We start from the raw sequence: 13,488 nt of genomic DNA, 5'->3' as shown, positions 1-13,488 counted from the left end.
ATCATATGTTTCCATATGCCTCTTGTCATTTGACTATTGATTAGGCATCACTGAATAGAGAAGATCTGAGAGATAAAAAGTTAAGTTCACTCAACATACAAGGCAATAACATGTCAGGACTGTTTATTATTATTACCAAATCCACTCATATTTGCAGAAAGCACCTGGAATGACATGGATGGGTGAACCTCGCCAATGTCATCACATCCACTTGGTTTACAGATCAGTGTATCCTTGCAGACTTAAGAGCCCACCCACAGAGGGGAAAAAAGTCCGTGTTTTCGATGGCGTTTATATAATGCGTGAATATAAATAAAAGCGGACGGTTAGTATATTGTGAGAAATCCAGTTTTATTGGCAGTTCGAGCTACGTACGAAATATTAACCGACCACCAGATAGGAGGACGTCGTTGAGGTAGTTAGCTTGGTAGCTATTTCGCTAGGCTACTTGACAAAATGGAACATCACCAGGCAGCGAGTCGATATCAAGTGGTAAGAAAAACGAAATGTCTTATTAATCCTCAGTGAGCTCACGAAATTAAAATGCACGAGACAACGTTGGTGGATAATACGCAATATGGAACGACGGTCTTTCTGGCTAACGTTGGCAGCTTTAACTCGCTCGTTATATGCGGCTTAGTTGCTCACTTCCGTATTTCCTGGCTGGCTAGTGGTACTAGCTTTGCTTTGGTATGTCTGGCCGGCTCGCTGTGTCACGTAGCTAACATAACTGCAGCATCACATGGATGTTTCATGTTTGTATTTTTACAAGATAGCTAGCTAGCTAGCTAGCCAGCCAACTTAACTGTGTTGTTCTTTAAAATGTGACTTGCGGTATTTTCAGTCTGACATAAGAACACCGCTCGCTAGATAGTCGAGGCTATGCTGAGTTTAATATCAAACATTAAACTAGCTTGTGGAAATTATTTACCAGTGTTTGCGACAACATAACCGTTATCGGTTGTCACAACTAAAGGACGATGCAGTCTGTTCTTACGCGGTTCCTCTGGGGAGACGTGCTAAACTGCCCTGACGTTAGATAGTTAACGTTAGCTAAGTAATGTTACGTAGAGAATCGTGATGCAACATATGTTGACAGTCTCCGGATGATTATGTCTGTGGGAAACAACGATGGTGGATTGCACATGCTGCATTAATGTTATCTCACACGATTGATAAACACTGAATGGTGATACCTCAGGTTTAGGCCAATGAACAAGTGCCAGGAAACCTCATTACTATGGGACACATTTAGCTAGATTAGCCTACCTGAAGCAAAGAACAATAGGGTTTCTGTGCTGCACTGCACGGTTACGTGGTGCCACGAAAGAACCCAACCACCGTCCAAAACTTTGTCCCTTTCATCGCGGGGGGCTATAAATGTTAACCTAATGTAGATTTTTATGTACACCAGTAGACTGAAGCATGTCATTTGTGGCCCACTTACCAGAGGTTCTGTAACTGTTTTTGGGCGTGTACTTGCCATTATTATGATTATTATTTATAGGAGTTGTATTTCTCAATGATCATGAGGATGAATTGGTGACTATCACCAAATATTAAAAGCGATTCAAAAATGGTTTGTCAAAGGAAATGCTAGTTTCCCACTAAACCTGCATACTTCAGGTTACAGTCCAGCTTCCTGGTCAATGCACAGTCATTGGCATTGAGTCTTGATGAATATGCACCAATGACAAATGTCTTTTCCATATTTTTGTGTTCAGTTGCACAATGAGGACGACCCCTCCGAAGGGGCCTCTAGTACTGACACCCCCTCCTGCACCCAGGAGGACACTCTTGCAGAACGTGGTGTGCCAGTGGACCCCGAGGCCCCACCTCCACCATATGCCAGCGTTGCACTGGGAGCCAGTGCACCTCCAGGTGCTCCATATCATCTTTTCCTGATCATAGAAACATTACATTGCACATCTGCGTAGTGGTTAAGGTAAATGACTGGGACACGCAGTCTTTCTGCTTTAGGTACACTGCTAACAGAGACCCCAGACAATGAACAGCCTATGCCCACTGAATAAAATATTGTGCAGCTGTAATTGTGTACATGCTGAACATTTTGTATTGTGTGAGGTTCTGTGTTTAGACTCTTTCTGTCCGTTTTATTATTTCTAATGCGAAACTTTCCACTTTATCATGTTCCCACAGAAAATGGCTTTCAGTGTGAGTTCCCTGTGCCACCCCCATACAGTGTTGCTACCTCCTTACCCACCTATGATGAAGCAGAGAATGCCAAAGCTGCAGCCATGGCAACTACCACAGTGGGGGTGGTGCAGCGGGTAAATACCTTGCTCATTTACTTAATTCTCAGCAAAAACTGGTCATGTATCACTGGGGTTTGGGTCATTTTGTGGTTATTTGTTTATTTTTCAACATGATTATTTTATGTATCCACTACTACATTATGTTTTCTCATATTGGTTTGTTGTATAGATGACTACAGATATGAAATGCTAGTGTAGTACATGAAGTCTGACAGTAAATTGCGAAATATTGCACGAAAATCAAATCGGCCGAAATGAAGTGAAACCATTATTACAATAAAATGCGTACTCCACTACGTTTTCTGTTTTGGTCCAGGAGGATGTTTTTCCACCTCGAGAAGACTTTAGTGATGCTGATCAGTTGAGAATTGGCAACGATGGAATATTCATGTTGGCCTTCTTCAGTAAGTTGGGCATTTTTCCTGAACTAAATTATGCTTATTTTCTATTAGCGCAAGTACAGGCATTTACATTATTTGAATTTGATGCCATTTTAAACATGAATGCTGTAAATGTGAACACTTTTAATCCTTCGGCTCCATCTGGTGGTGTATATGTAGAATGTTAATAAATGTCAATTTTATGCATTGTTTTGCTTTACAAATAAAATAAGCTGTGTGATGATTTGTATTTATTCCAACAGGAAAGTGTGAGTGATGCCCAAAATAAATATTATCGGCTATAGGCCTATACCTTTTAATGGAGCTGTAGGATTGGATGACACAAATGGTACTTGAGACCAACATAATAAAATATTGCATCTTTGACATTGGATTTTTAATTTGGAGCTATACTGTTGAAGCATATTTGAACAACCAAAAAACAAGACATCTTTCCATATTTGCCAAAAGTGCCCATGGTGGCACAGAAGGCGTCTTCTGAGGGCGTCTATTTTACAAATGTTTCATGAAATTGGCGTATTTGTTTTTTTTGTTATGCTGTTCTTACAGGCATCTGGCCTTCTCTGTGTTTTTGTAAACAGTGGCCTTTCTTTTCAACTGGATTGGGTTCTGCCTGTCTTTCTGCCTGACCAACACTATCGCAGGCAGATACGGCGCCATCTGTGGGTTTGGGCTCTCCCTTATCAAGTGGATCCTGATCGTCAGGGTGCGCCTATCAGAATGTCCAAATCCAAATCTCAGAATCACCAAGAGAAATGTGTTTTCACAAAATATACAACGTCCTGCTTCTACTGTTTTACTAGTTATATGCATTATGCTTAAAAAAAGCAAAGCTATGGAAAGTCAAGTATATGCGTACAGTTAGACAGTTGCATCCATTGTGTTAATATTCACATTAATTTGATGGTCCAAGCTATGCAGGCTGATGTAAGATATGACCATTGTCTATGTCAATAACATTGCTACTCCTTTGTGGGTTTCTTTTCTTTTTTGTAGTTTTCTGATTATTTCAATGGATATTTCAACGGACAGTATTGGCTGTGGTGGATATTCCTCATTCTTGGTGAGTTAACATTTTAATGAGAATTAGATTGGGGGGAGGCGAGGGTGGCAGGGCTTCTGTAATTTACTGCATCCTGTGTTCCGTGGCCTTAAAAACACACAAACGTCCAAATGTAAAAACACTATTCATTTCTCCCATAGACTGTCAATTTTTTGATATCCAGAAGTCTTGTGAACAAAACTGAAGGGAATGAGGACACTACTACTGAGACCTATAACATCCAAGCCAGGCGTAAATATTTGAAGACCTGTGTTGCAAAACAGTCTACAGTCCTGAAATAAATATACAAAAGTAGTCTTTATTGCATTTACCCCTGCAGACCTGTGCTCTTACAGACTTCTTAATGACGCTGAGCACTTCAGTCAATGTCACAATATGCAAGACCAAAGTCCACTAGTCTGGAGTGTGGACATTTGGATTCAGCCTTAGTTTAATAAGGGAGTGGCTTTGTTTGATTGGATTTTTTAATTGACGTGATCTTTGTGTGAGAGCCCATGTCGCACACCAAAAGATTGGCAACCCTGTTGGCTATTTCATTCAATAACCTGTGAAAAGCAACATGGCATTAAAATAATTTCACATTAGCTATGAAATCACGTCTCAATTGAACAAACTATCCCAGTGAGAGAAAAAGCCGGAATCTAGACATCTAGAGGGGTGAAAATCTTGGTTGAGAGGAGGTATGTGACAAATCATCAGTTTTTGTAAACCGTTACTATCCCATTTTGAAAACGGTAAACCGTGTAACTGATACTGCATATGACCGCTAGGGTTTGTATGTTATTTATTGGAGAAAAAAGTTTGACAGGCATGCTGTTCGATTGCGTGTCATTTTCAAAAATTAATTATTTGTGTTTTCATCCCTCTTCCCTATGGATTCTGCCTGACAGACTTGATTGACATGAAATGTGCCAAATCTATTGCTATTGAGAACTTTGTTACAGACAGGGTTGTGCACTCAAAATTCCATGGTCACGTTAATGTCCAATGTTTGTGTGATATACAGTAACATGATATTGTTGTGGGCACACAATAAATCTGGTCTATTTTTGGCTGGGAATCTAACGGAAACAGAGTAAATATAAAAATTTGATTTTGTCTTATGATTGTACTTTTGTACCAATGGTTTTTATACAGTTTTGCTTATATTTTTATATTAGAGTAAACCTTGCCAATGCACTTGATTTTATATGACGCAGGTGACAGGATTAATGTGGTCCAGAGAATTTTGGCTTTCAATATCTGATGGTCTAAGGATTGTTCTTTCATGCCAACAATTCTACTTGATTTTAGAAATAGTTAAACTACACAGTCCTGGAAAATGTAGGTAAGCTAGCTCTGGCCAACATTAGATATATAGAACACAACACTTTATAAAAATGTTGGATAGTGATTGAACTACACGAAAACACATTTTAGCTAGGTTATTGACATAATATTGAAACCTTCTCTGGAAAATAATGAAAGATTGAAATCCATGAGCTATAATAACCTGCTGCAAATTCACAACAAATGTGCAAAATTAAGTTAATTTCCTACTGGTTGAACAAATCATTACACAGTGATGCAAGTGAGGGCAAGTGAGTCGCACTCCACCACTGTTTGATTCTTTGGGAAGAACCATAGAAGTGGTGTCACTGCTTTGTGTCAGTACAGAGTGGAATTTCTTATGTAAACATTATCTTGCCAAATTTGGTCATTTTTAAGCGCTCTTTAACCTCATGAGTCCCATAAGCATTTATCATTTTTTTCCACTGAAATTTTCAATCCACATGATCACAGGATATACCGTTTAACAGTGATGAAACTCACAGTTCTTTCTATATGAACTATTTTTTGATGCCAATCCTTTTGCAGCAATTTTTGTGAAGTTGGGTGCCAAAACAAGTCTGGGGCGACCTCACCTTCTTTCCATTTTCAAAAATCCACAGGCAACACAAATCAGGGTGACGACGTAATTCTTTTCATGGCAAGGGTCCAGTGAACCAAACCCATAATAGTTAGACACAGACATAGCTTAGAAAGCAATGCAGAATGCTCATTTTTGGGGATATTGAAAGGGTGCGTGTCCAGCATTGTGGCTGTGGCTCCATTGTGTTTCTAAGCCCCCCGTGTACAGTCAGAAGCATCTGTATCCACTCAATGCCGAAAACCTTTTTGTGAAAAAAAAAGAAGAAAAAAAAAAGGCTCAACTGTGTTTGCGCTTCTGTAACATTGTTTCAGGAATATATGTGGAGGAAAACAATCCTCCAAGGGTAACCTTTCAGAAGAGACATGAGTTAAGAAAAGGGGGCCATACGCAAGGGTTAAAAATCAATTGCTATAATGCAAGTCACCTTGACATCTAGTTCTGTCCTTCCACCTAGTGGTTAAATCTTTCCTGTGCTGTGTCCCGTGGTAAGGAGCTAGGATACACGTTGGAGTATTGTATTACAAGAGATCACACCTAAAAATAGTCTGGAAACTGTGTGATGTGTTTAGTGAATGCCTTACTAACTTCCCATGTGTAAATCTTAATCCTATTGGTAATGTTTATCTCTCAGAAGCTGTGGTCCATAGTTTGAAAAATAAATATGAAAATATGTGACTAAAGTAAAAATACAATTTAACTTAATTTTGTTAATCAGAAATGAAATGCTAAAAAAAATAGAATAACAGATAGAGACAGAATAACAGATGGAAAATAACAAGTTCCCTCAAAATGGGGACAGAACCTCACATTGTGGATTTAAAATGTGAGCGCTGTGTCTGCATATTGTGAGTGTCCGATTCATTAAACAGTCGCGTCAACTGAACTGTTGATGGTTGGCTTCCGCATTTTGAGTTTGGCAACGGAGAAAAGTAAGCTTTAAATGAAATGTCCATTCATTGTGATCCCTCTCAGTGTGGGCTGTGTGGCCATGGGTATCCAATTTATTCATGTAGCCCAGTGTCCCAAATGATAGAAGGCACCGTTGGTGCATGCTAACGTTCCCTGCTGACTGAGTCTAAGCATTTCTGCAGCCTGCTGGACAAAAGACATTCTCTTTGTGCCAGAATCTTTTTCTCCCGCTCCCCAACTTTAGTAAAAATTTAGAAACATGAAAGTAATGAGTATGAATAAGTGAGTATCTTCCTTTTTCCTGCAGTAGCACCCACATTTGCATGAGATGGGCATAATCTTACCAAAAAGCCAAATGTGTTGTACAGCTTCTACTTGGTATCAAACCTTGCTTAAGAAACGTAGCTGTAAACACATTATGAAAAGATCCATTTGAATGAAAGCTTCTGAATTCTCAGGCCTCTTTCACTAAAATGCGGTGTCCTTTCAAAGGACTTCTGTTTCATTGGCTTTGTTTCAGACCGTGAAAATGAAAGCAAACTTAGAATTCCTTTGCAAATAAATTAAAGTTTATGCAGCTCCTGAGTGGGGTCCCCAGAGGATTTTGGTTGTGTCTAAAACCGTGCACTTGCCCTACTAGGGGTTTGCCAAGTACTCGTTTTAAATGAGTATCTGGTACGATTAATGACATTTTTCTGTGTGAGCACTTGGATCAATATCCATGATGATCGAAGAATTGGCACATTTTAATGTATTTTTTTTTTTCTATGGGTGCATTATGTTGGTAAATGGGGGTATGAAACTTTTAAGAGTACGAATCATGGGTGTTCTATTATGTCATATAAAATATTGTAGTATTATATGTTTGCATTGGTTGGTACTTCCATTCAAAATGGCTAATTTTGAACCTCACTTTCTCCCCAATCTCAATGCCATTTCGCTGGTCTACTACAATTGCAACAGGCTCACTCGCCAACTACTAATTTTGGTTTTGCTACATTGCGCCATTTCTCTGTTAAGAAATTATAAAACATTCAGACCCTGTAGCTTATATTCAGTTTGTGCAGAAGAAGACTAATTTATACCTAATTATATGCACAGAATTAACATGGCAGCATATTATTATTTTGATCAATTCAACAGATAGAATGTTGTAAGTAATATATACAATTTATTTTCTTACAGTGGTTTGTGGGTGACGCTATCATTGAGGGACTGAATGCACAGTAGTTAGCCATGACTTTGTTTAAGTGGTTAATTTGGACAAACTCTTCAGTGTATAACAAAAACAAAGAAATTTCCCTTGCTGTTCCAATATGTTTGGAGGGGACTGTATATTATTTGTGCTTCCACCAAAGAATTGCCACAAAAATTTGACATGAAAGTTGTTGCAATCTGTGGATGACACTGCCCTTTTGAAAACAATTTGTCATTGACATTTCCAGAACATTAGGCAACCAAATGGTTTTGAAAATGAGGGAGACCCTATAGGTTTTGCTTCTCTTTAATCATTTCATTTCCAGTTAAGCTGCAATGCATTTTTTTTATACTTGACACCTTTTCAGTGAACCGAAATCACAAGCTCAAGTTTGGTTTCAAACGGTGGTGGTCTTGCTTCAGTTGCTTTATATCACACCCAGGTGTCACTGCCTCGCTGTCAGAGGTTTTGCATTTCCAACTCCAGTGAGCCAAACCCCATAAAGTAGTCATAAATTGGTGTATGAAAATGCTTTTGGGTTTTGTAAGGTTTACCTTTTCTATGATTTAAGAAAAAATAAACCATATAATGTTTATGTATCATATAATATTATTTGTCATATAAAGATGACCCAAAAATTAGCATTTTACGTTTATTTCTTGGCGGGAATCAAGGTGCAACTGCATTGCTTAATTTGGGAATAAAGACTAGTGCATTATTATTTAGAAGCCAAGTTATTCGCTGCCATATAGCTGTCGTGACACTCTTTCCCCTATATTAAATTCAAGTGCAATTTCTAATTCTGCTGATCTCTGTCTCTTTTGAAGGTCTCCTGCTCTTCTTCAGAGGTTTTGTGAGTTATCTGAAAGTGCGCAACATGTCTGAGAGTATGGCTACATCTCACAGAGCACGTTTCTTCTTCCTGTATTAGAGGTAAGTAAATAGTTTCCTCATCTACGTTACTCATTGAAATATTTAGTCAATTAAAACATTTAACTCCTAATTTGTCCCTTTAAAACATTTTTTAAAGTGGATATATTGACATTTAAAATATCATCTCCATCATAAGTTATAACTTTTTCTGACAAAAAGTAATTTAACCAGTGATGCTATGTTGGCGAATTCAGATGATGACGTTATGGGACCTCCAGCACAATTTCTAGCTCGCAAGGATCACATAAAACATGCATTGGCTCCTGGCTCACAACAAGTTGACGTCACACCTTCGTCAATTATTTCGTAATATGTATGCTCACTTAAGTGTTATGGGACCGACGTAGTCCGATAAAATAAATGGAATATGTCGTTATGCGTGACTTATTTAGCTTACGAGAATGGGAAAAGTTATTTTCATGATATATTGATCAGATCTGGGCATGCTCATTTTGGGTACAGGTACCCTTTAAGGGCAAGAAGCAAATGTTAAATGTTAAATGTTTCCCAGCAAGTTTGCTCACACATTTGTTTGGTTTAATTTTTTTCTCTAAGGCTGTGGCACCTGTGATTTCTCCTAACAATCAACTTTCCCTGTGATTTCATCATCTACATTGTCTGCCAAAAATGTACTCAAGGCCACTGGAACAGAAAGCATTCACATGTACAATAACATTTTGCTCATTGAGTGAGTACATGTAATGCAGTTACAGTCTGTAAGTACAGTCTGTAAGTATTTGGGCAGTGGTACAATTTCTGTTATTTTGCCTCTGTACTCCACCACATTGGATTTGTAATTAAACCATTAATATGTGGTTAAAGTGCAGACTGTCACTTATGTGTAAGACAGGATGTAATCCCTTCATGGATTGCCAGATATGGATGTAAATACCCTCAAATTAATGATGACAATCTGCCTCTTAACCTCATATTCATTGTTTCAATTCAAATCCAATGTACTGAAGTCAAAAATACTTACGGACTGCGCTGTATTTGATTGATATTTGGTTCTGCTATTTGGTTCTGCTTAATTCATATGAATTACCAAATCTATGGAAGGTACAGGAACTGTACTGTTTAATACCACATTTTTCTTCACATACTTAATTCCCTATTCCATATGAGAATTGCCTGGTCATGGTTCAATAATTGACTACTGAGTTTTCAGTTTTGGCTTTAAACAATTCTCTTCTGTGAGTTCTTTTTTTAAAAATATTTATTTTATTGTGGGTATGTATGTTAATTGATCATTGAGCCAAACTCGCAAGCTGCTTACGGGCTTCCGACAATTTATGCCAACCAATGAGTGGACTATTTGCAAAAATGTTTTTATTTTCTTTCTTAGTTGTGACTGGTTTGCACAAGTAGGATATCCATGTCTAGCTTTTTCAGTCAGTTTTGGAATTAAGCTTTTTATTGCATTTTATTGGCCTTGTGCAATGAAAAATTTATAATGTTTTTAAAAATATCTTTACAGATCCACAAAAGCATAAATATACATGGAAATTTGACATTCAGCCAATGTGTAAAAAAAAAAAAAACGGCTTAGAATAGTCGTGTCCCAAAACATAGGGCTATCGTACTGTAACTTATCTTCATAGCTATATCCATGTGTTATGCAGTGCTAGTTGTAGAATGAACAAACATAGTAATGCTAGCTGGATATTTAACAGGTCAGTAAATGCAACTTGTAATGATACATTTGTTTAGAAAAGATAAGTGCTTACAGCAGTATATTTGCATGTGAGCAAGCTGTCTATTTTAATCAAAGCAATGGCCATATTTCCACAGCTGTGTCAATGCTGGGCAGGCACACCAGTGCTTTTTCCCCTTTGTGCTTCTAGGCTTTGGCAGTGCCTTGGGCACTCAAGCATGCATTTTAATGCTTCTTATCCGGTTGTGTGGCAGTAAAGGGTGTAAAAGAGTGGGAGTATCATAGTTGACACATTAACATCTTTTAATGAGATTATGATATTAAGAAAATGGAGGCTTTGCATGAAAGGGTGTTCAGAGTAGCATTGATAGATAGAGGACCAGTGGCAGACACAAAAATGGAGTTTGAGTTTTTGGGCATGGGGCTTTTGGCTTGACATGGTTGGACCTAGCTGTGGAAATGCAGTTGTGGCTGGTGCATGCTCAAATTAGAGAAAATTCTCGTTTTCTTTATTTTTATATGTTGCTATGATTCTTGAGTTACTTATGGCGCTGTACTTATTCCTGCATATAATAAATATGTTATTCAGCATATACACTCTGTGACCATTTTATTAGGTATTTATAAAATTTATTCTTTTTTGACGTATTGGTCTTCTGCTGTGTAGCCCATTCACTTCAAGGTTTGACGTGTTGTGTGTTCAGAAATGCTTCTCTGCATACTACTGTTGTAATGTGGTTATTTCAGTTACTGTAGCCTTCCTCTCAGCCTAAACAAGTCTGGCCATTCTCCTCTGATCTCTCTCACAACAGGGCTTTTTTGCCCATGGAACTGGATGTTTTTTGTTTTTCACACCATTCTCTGTAAACTCTAGAGACTGTGCATGGAAATCCCAGGAGATCAGCAATTTCTGAGATACATTTTCTGAGACCACATTCTGATGATGTGAACCTCTTGACCATGTCTGTATGCTTTTATGCATGAAGTTGCTGCCACATGATTGCCTGTTATTTGCATTCAGCTGGTGTTCAGGTATACTTAATAAAGTGGTCACTGGGTGTATGATGCAAAGCTGTTTGATAACTGGGAAACTGGTATTTACATACTTGCCCCATGATAATGGAAATTCATGTTTGAAATGAATGTTTCTGTGTCTTCAGTAGGCCAGGATTATTGAAGTTCAAACCGTAATGGAACTATTAATTTACATTTCAAGGATGCATTTTGAGATTGAATAAGAAACAGCTTATTTTATATTGATTCCTCTACTACTATATTTACAATATTTAACAGGAACTTGAATTATCATTGGTAATTTATGTATTTACTTATTTATTTCAATGAAATTGTATGATGTCTTTTGTGTATTTGCAGTAATGCTTAAATTACTTTATTGTCCCCTGCCCCATACTGTCCTCCTATATGTGCTCTATAGCAGTCTCAGATCTTAGCATTAAAAATGTCAAAACAAGTGCATGGTTGATTAACTGGGTGATATATCAAGAGTTTAGCTTTGTTGTCTTGGGTAAATGTTTGTAAAACATGAAGTTTTTATGAGAACTATCAACTTGAGAGAGACAATCATTAGCTTACTTGTAATTTGTAAAAAAAGAAAAAAGAAAAAAGAAAAAAAAGTCTTGTAAAATGTGAAGGTTCAGTGTGCCCTCTAAGTTCTTTAAATGCAATTGAAAGAGTTTACAAGAATTCAAAGTAATACCCATCTAAAATGAAAACATGAAATGATCATATTACAATGCTATTACTGTATGGTAGTGTTATATGTGTTTATAATTATCAGTGAAAAGTAATTGGAATGTTTTGTTTTCTTCACAGTTGTTCCTCATAAACATATAATGATACACAAACAATACTCTGGTATATTATAGTGTGCAGCTCTGTGCAGAGACTCTTGAAAATTAGAATGTCTGAAATGTAAAAGTCACAAAGACTTAAGCTTCAGGTCAAAACACATAAAACACACATTTGTCAGTTCCACGACAGTGGATTCCAAATCCGGTGCTCAAGATCGAGCATATTTTATTTATTGTTTAATTTTGTAATCTCATTTTTCCTGAAAACCACAGGTGCCAAAAGTATTGGAACCCATAAGAATTATTGGAAATAAAATCAAACAAAGTGAAATTGGGTAACAAGCTTGTAAGATCCCTTTGTCAAAGAACTTTCAATTCAGAAGACACAGATCGTAATTGACTATTACAAGTCGGGTAATGGTTCCTCTTCACACTGTAAGAGCAATAATAATAAGGCATAAAACATATGTACTAGTTGCAAACTTGCAAGTGCATATTATCCCCACAGATGGTAAGGAAGATGGTGAAGGAGGCCATAAGGATCGCAGTTTAAAAATTGCAGATTGGTTGTGTCTTGCAGTCACCATAAACATGAAATGACACCTCCATACCAACAAACTCTTTGGAAGGGTGGCGCAAAGACAGTCCTTACTGAGCACGATAAACAAAACCAAGCATCTTGACCTGAAATTATGACTGGAAGAGAGTGCTACGGTCAGATGAGACCATAACTGAACGTTTTGGCCATAAACACACCATCGACATGTTTGGCAGCGAAATGGAATGTATACAAGGCGAAGCACCTCATACTTACTGTCCAATGTAACGGTGGGTCATTGATGTTTTGCTGCCAGTGTTCCAGGGGGAGTATTTAAGGTCAGTGGCACAATGAATTCAACAAAGTACCAAGAATTCTTGGCAGAAACCTTGGCAGGAAAAGGCTGTTATCTTTGCCAGGGATGTTTTCGTAAAGTATTAAACTAGGGGTGCCAATGATTGTGGAACCTGTTTTGGGGGAATTCTTTTTTATTTTATTTTTAATGTAAGACTTTAGTTTATTCCATTTGATCATTAATAAAGCACACGGCTTTACATATGTGTAAAATAAAGCTTATGTCAATAACGTTTTTTTAGTTTACACCATTTTTATGTGCATATTTATGAAAGGAATGCCAATAATTATCGAGCCCACTGTACATACAGACTGCACTGTAGGTTTAAGCCCAAACCATGCTCATTCATTCATTAAAATCCATTTCCAATCCATCCATACATCCATTATCTTAACCCACTTATCCTGAACAGGGTTGCAGGGGGGCTGGAGTCTATCC

General features: G+C 37.6%; 1 protein-coding gene across 1 annotated transcript; it reads left to right on the top strand.

The window, feature by feature from the left end:
* The first annotated feature begins 217 nt into the window (after positions 1 to 217).
* LOC133124561 (NEDD4 family-interacting protein 2-like) lies at positions 218 to 12,499 on the top strand. The gene is made up of 8 exons (XM_061235862.1): positions 218 to 492; positions 1,725 to 1,881; positions 2,161 to 2,291; positions 2,593 to 2,680; positions 3,259 to 3,383; positions 3,674 to 3,740; positions 8,587 to 8,692; positions 9,248 to 12,499. The coding sequence occupies exons 1-7, from the start codon at positions 457 to 459 to the stop codon at positions 8,688 to 8,690; spliced, it is 708 nt and encodes a 235-aa protein (XP_061091846.1). The 5' UTR covers positions 218 to 456; the 3' UTR covers positions 8,691 to 8,692; positions 9,248 to 12,499.
* Positions 12,500 to 13,488: the final 989 nt, after the last annotated feature.

Source organism: Conger conger, chromosome 3 (assembly GCF_963514075.1).
Source record: "Conger conger chromosome 3, fConCon1.1, whole genome shotgun sequence".
NCBI lineage: Eukaryota > Metazoa > Chordata > Actinopteri > Anguilliformes > Congridae > Conger > Conger conger.
This window is presented reverse-complemented; position numbering and strand designations above follow the sequence as displayed.

Coding starts and splice junctions, on each gene's coding strand:
- LOC133124561 (XM_061235862.1), top strand. CDS start 457: ATGGAACATCACCAGGCAGCGAGTCGATATCAAGTG. Junction 1,882..2,160: donor GGGAGCCAGTGCACCTCCAG/GTGCTCCATATC, acceptor ATGTTCCCACAG/AAAATGGCTTTCAGTGTGAG. Junction 2,292..2,592: donor CAGTGGGGGTGGTGCAGCGG/GTAAATACCTTG, acceptor GTTTTGGTCCAG/GAGGATGTTTTTCCACCTCG.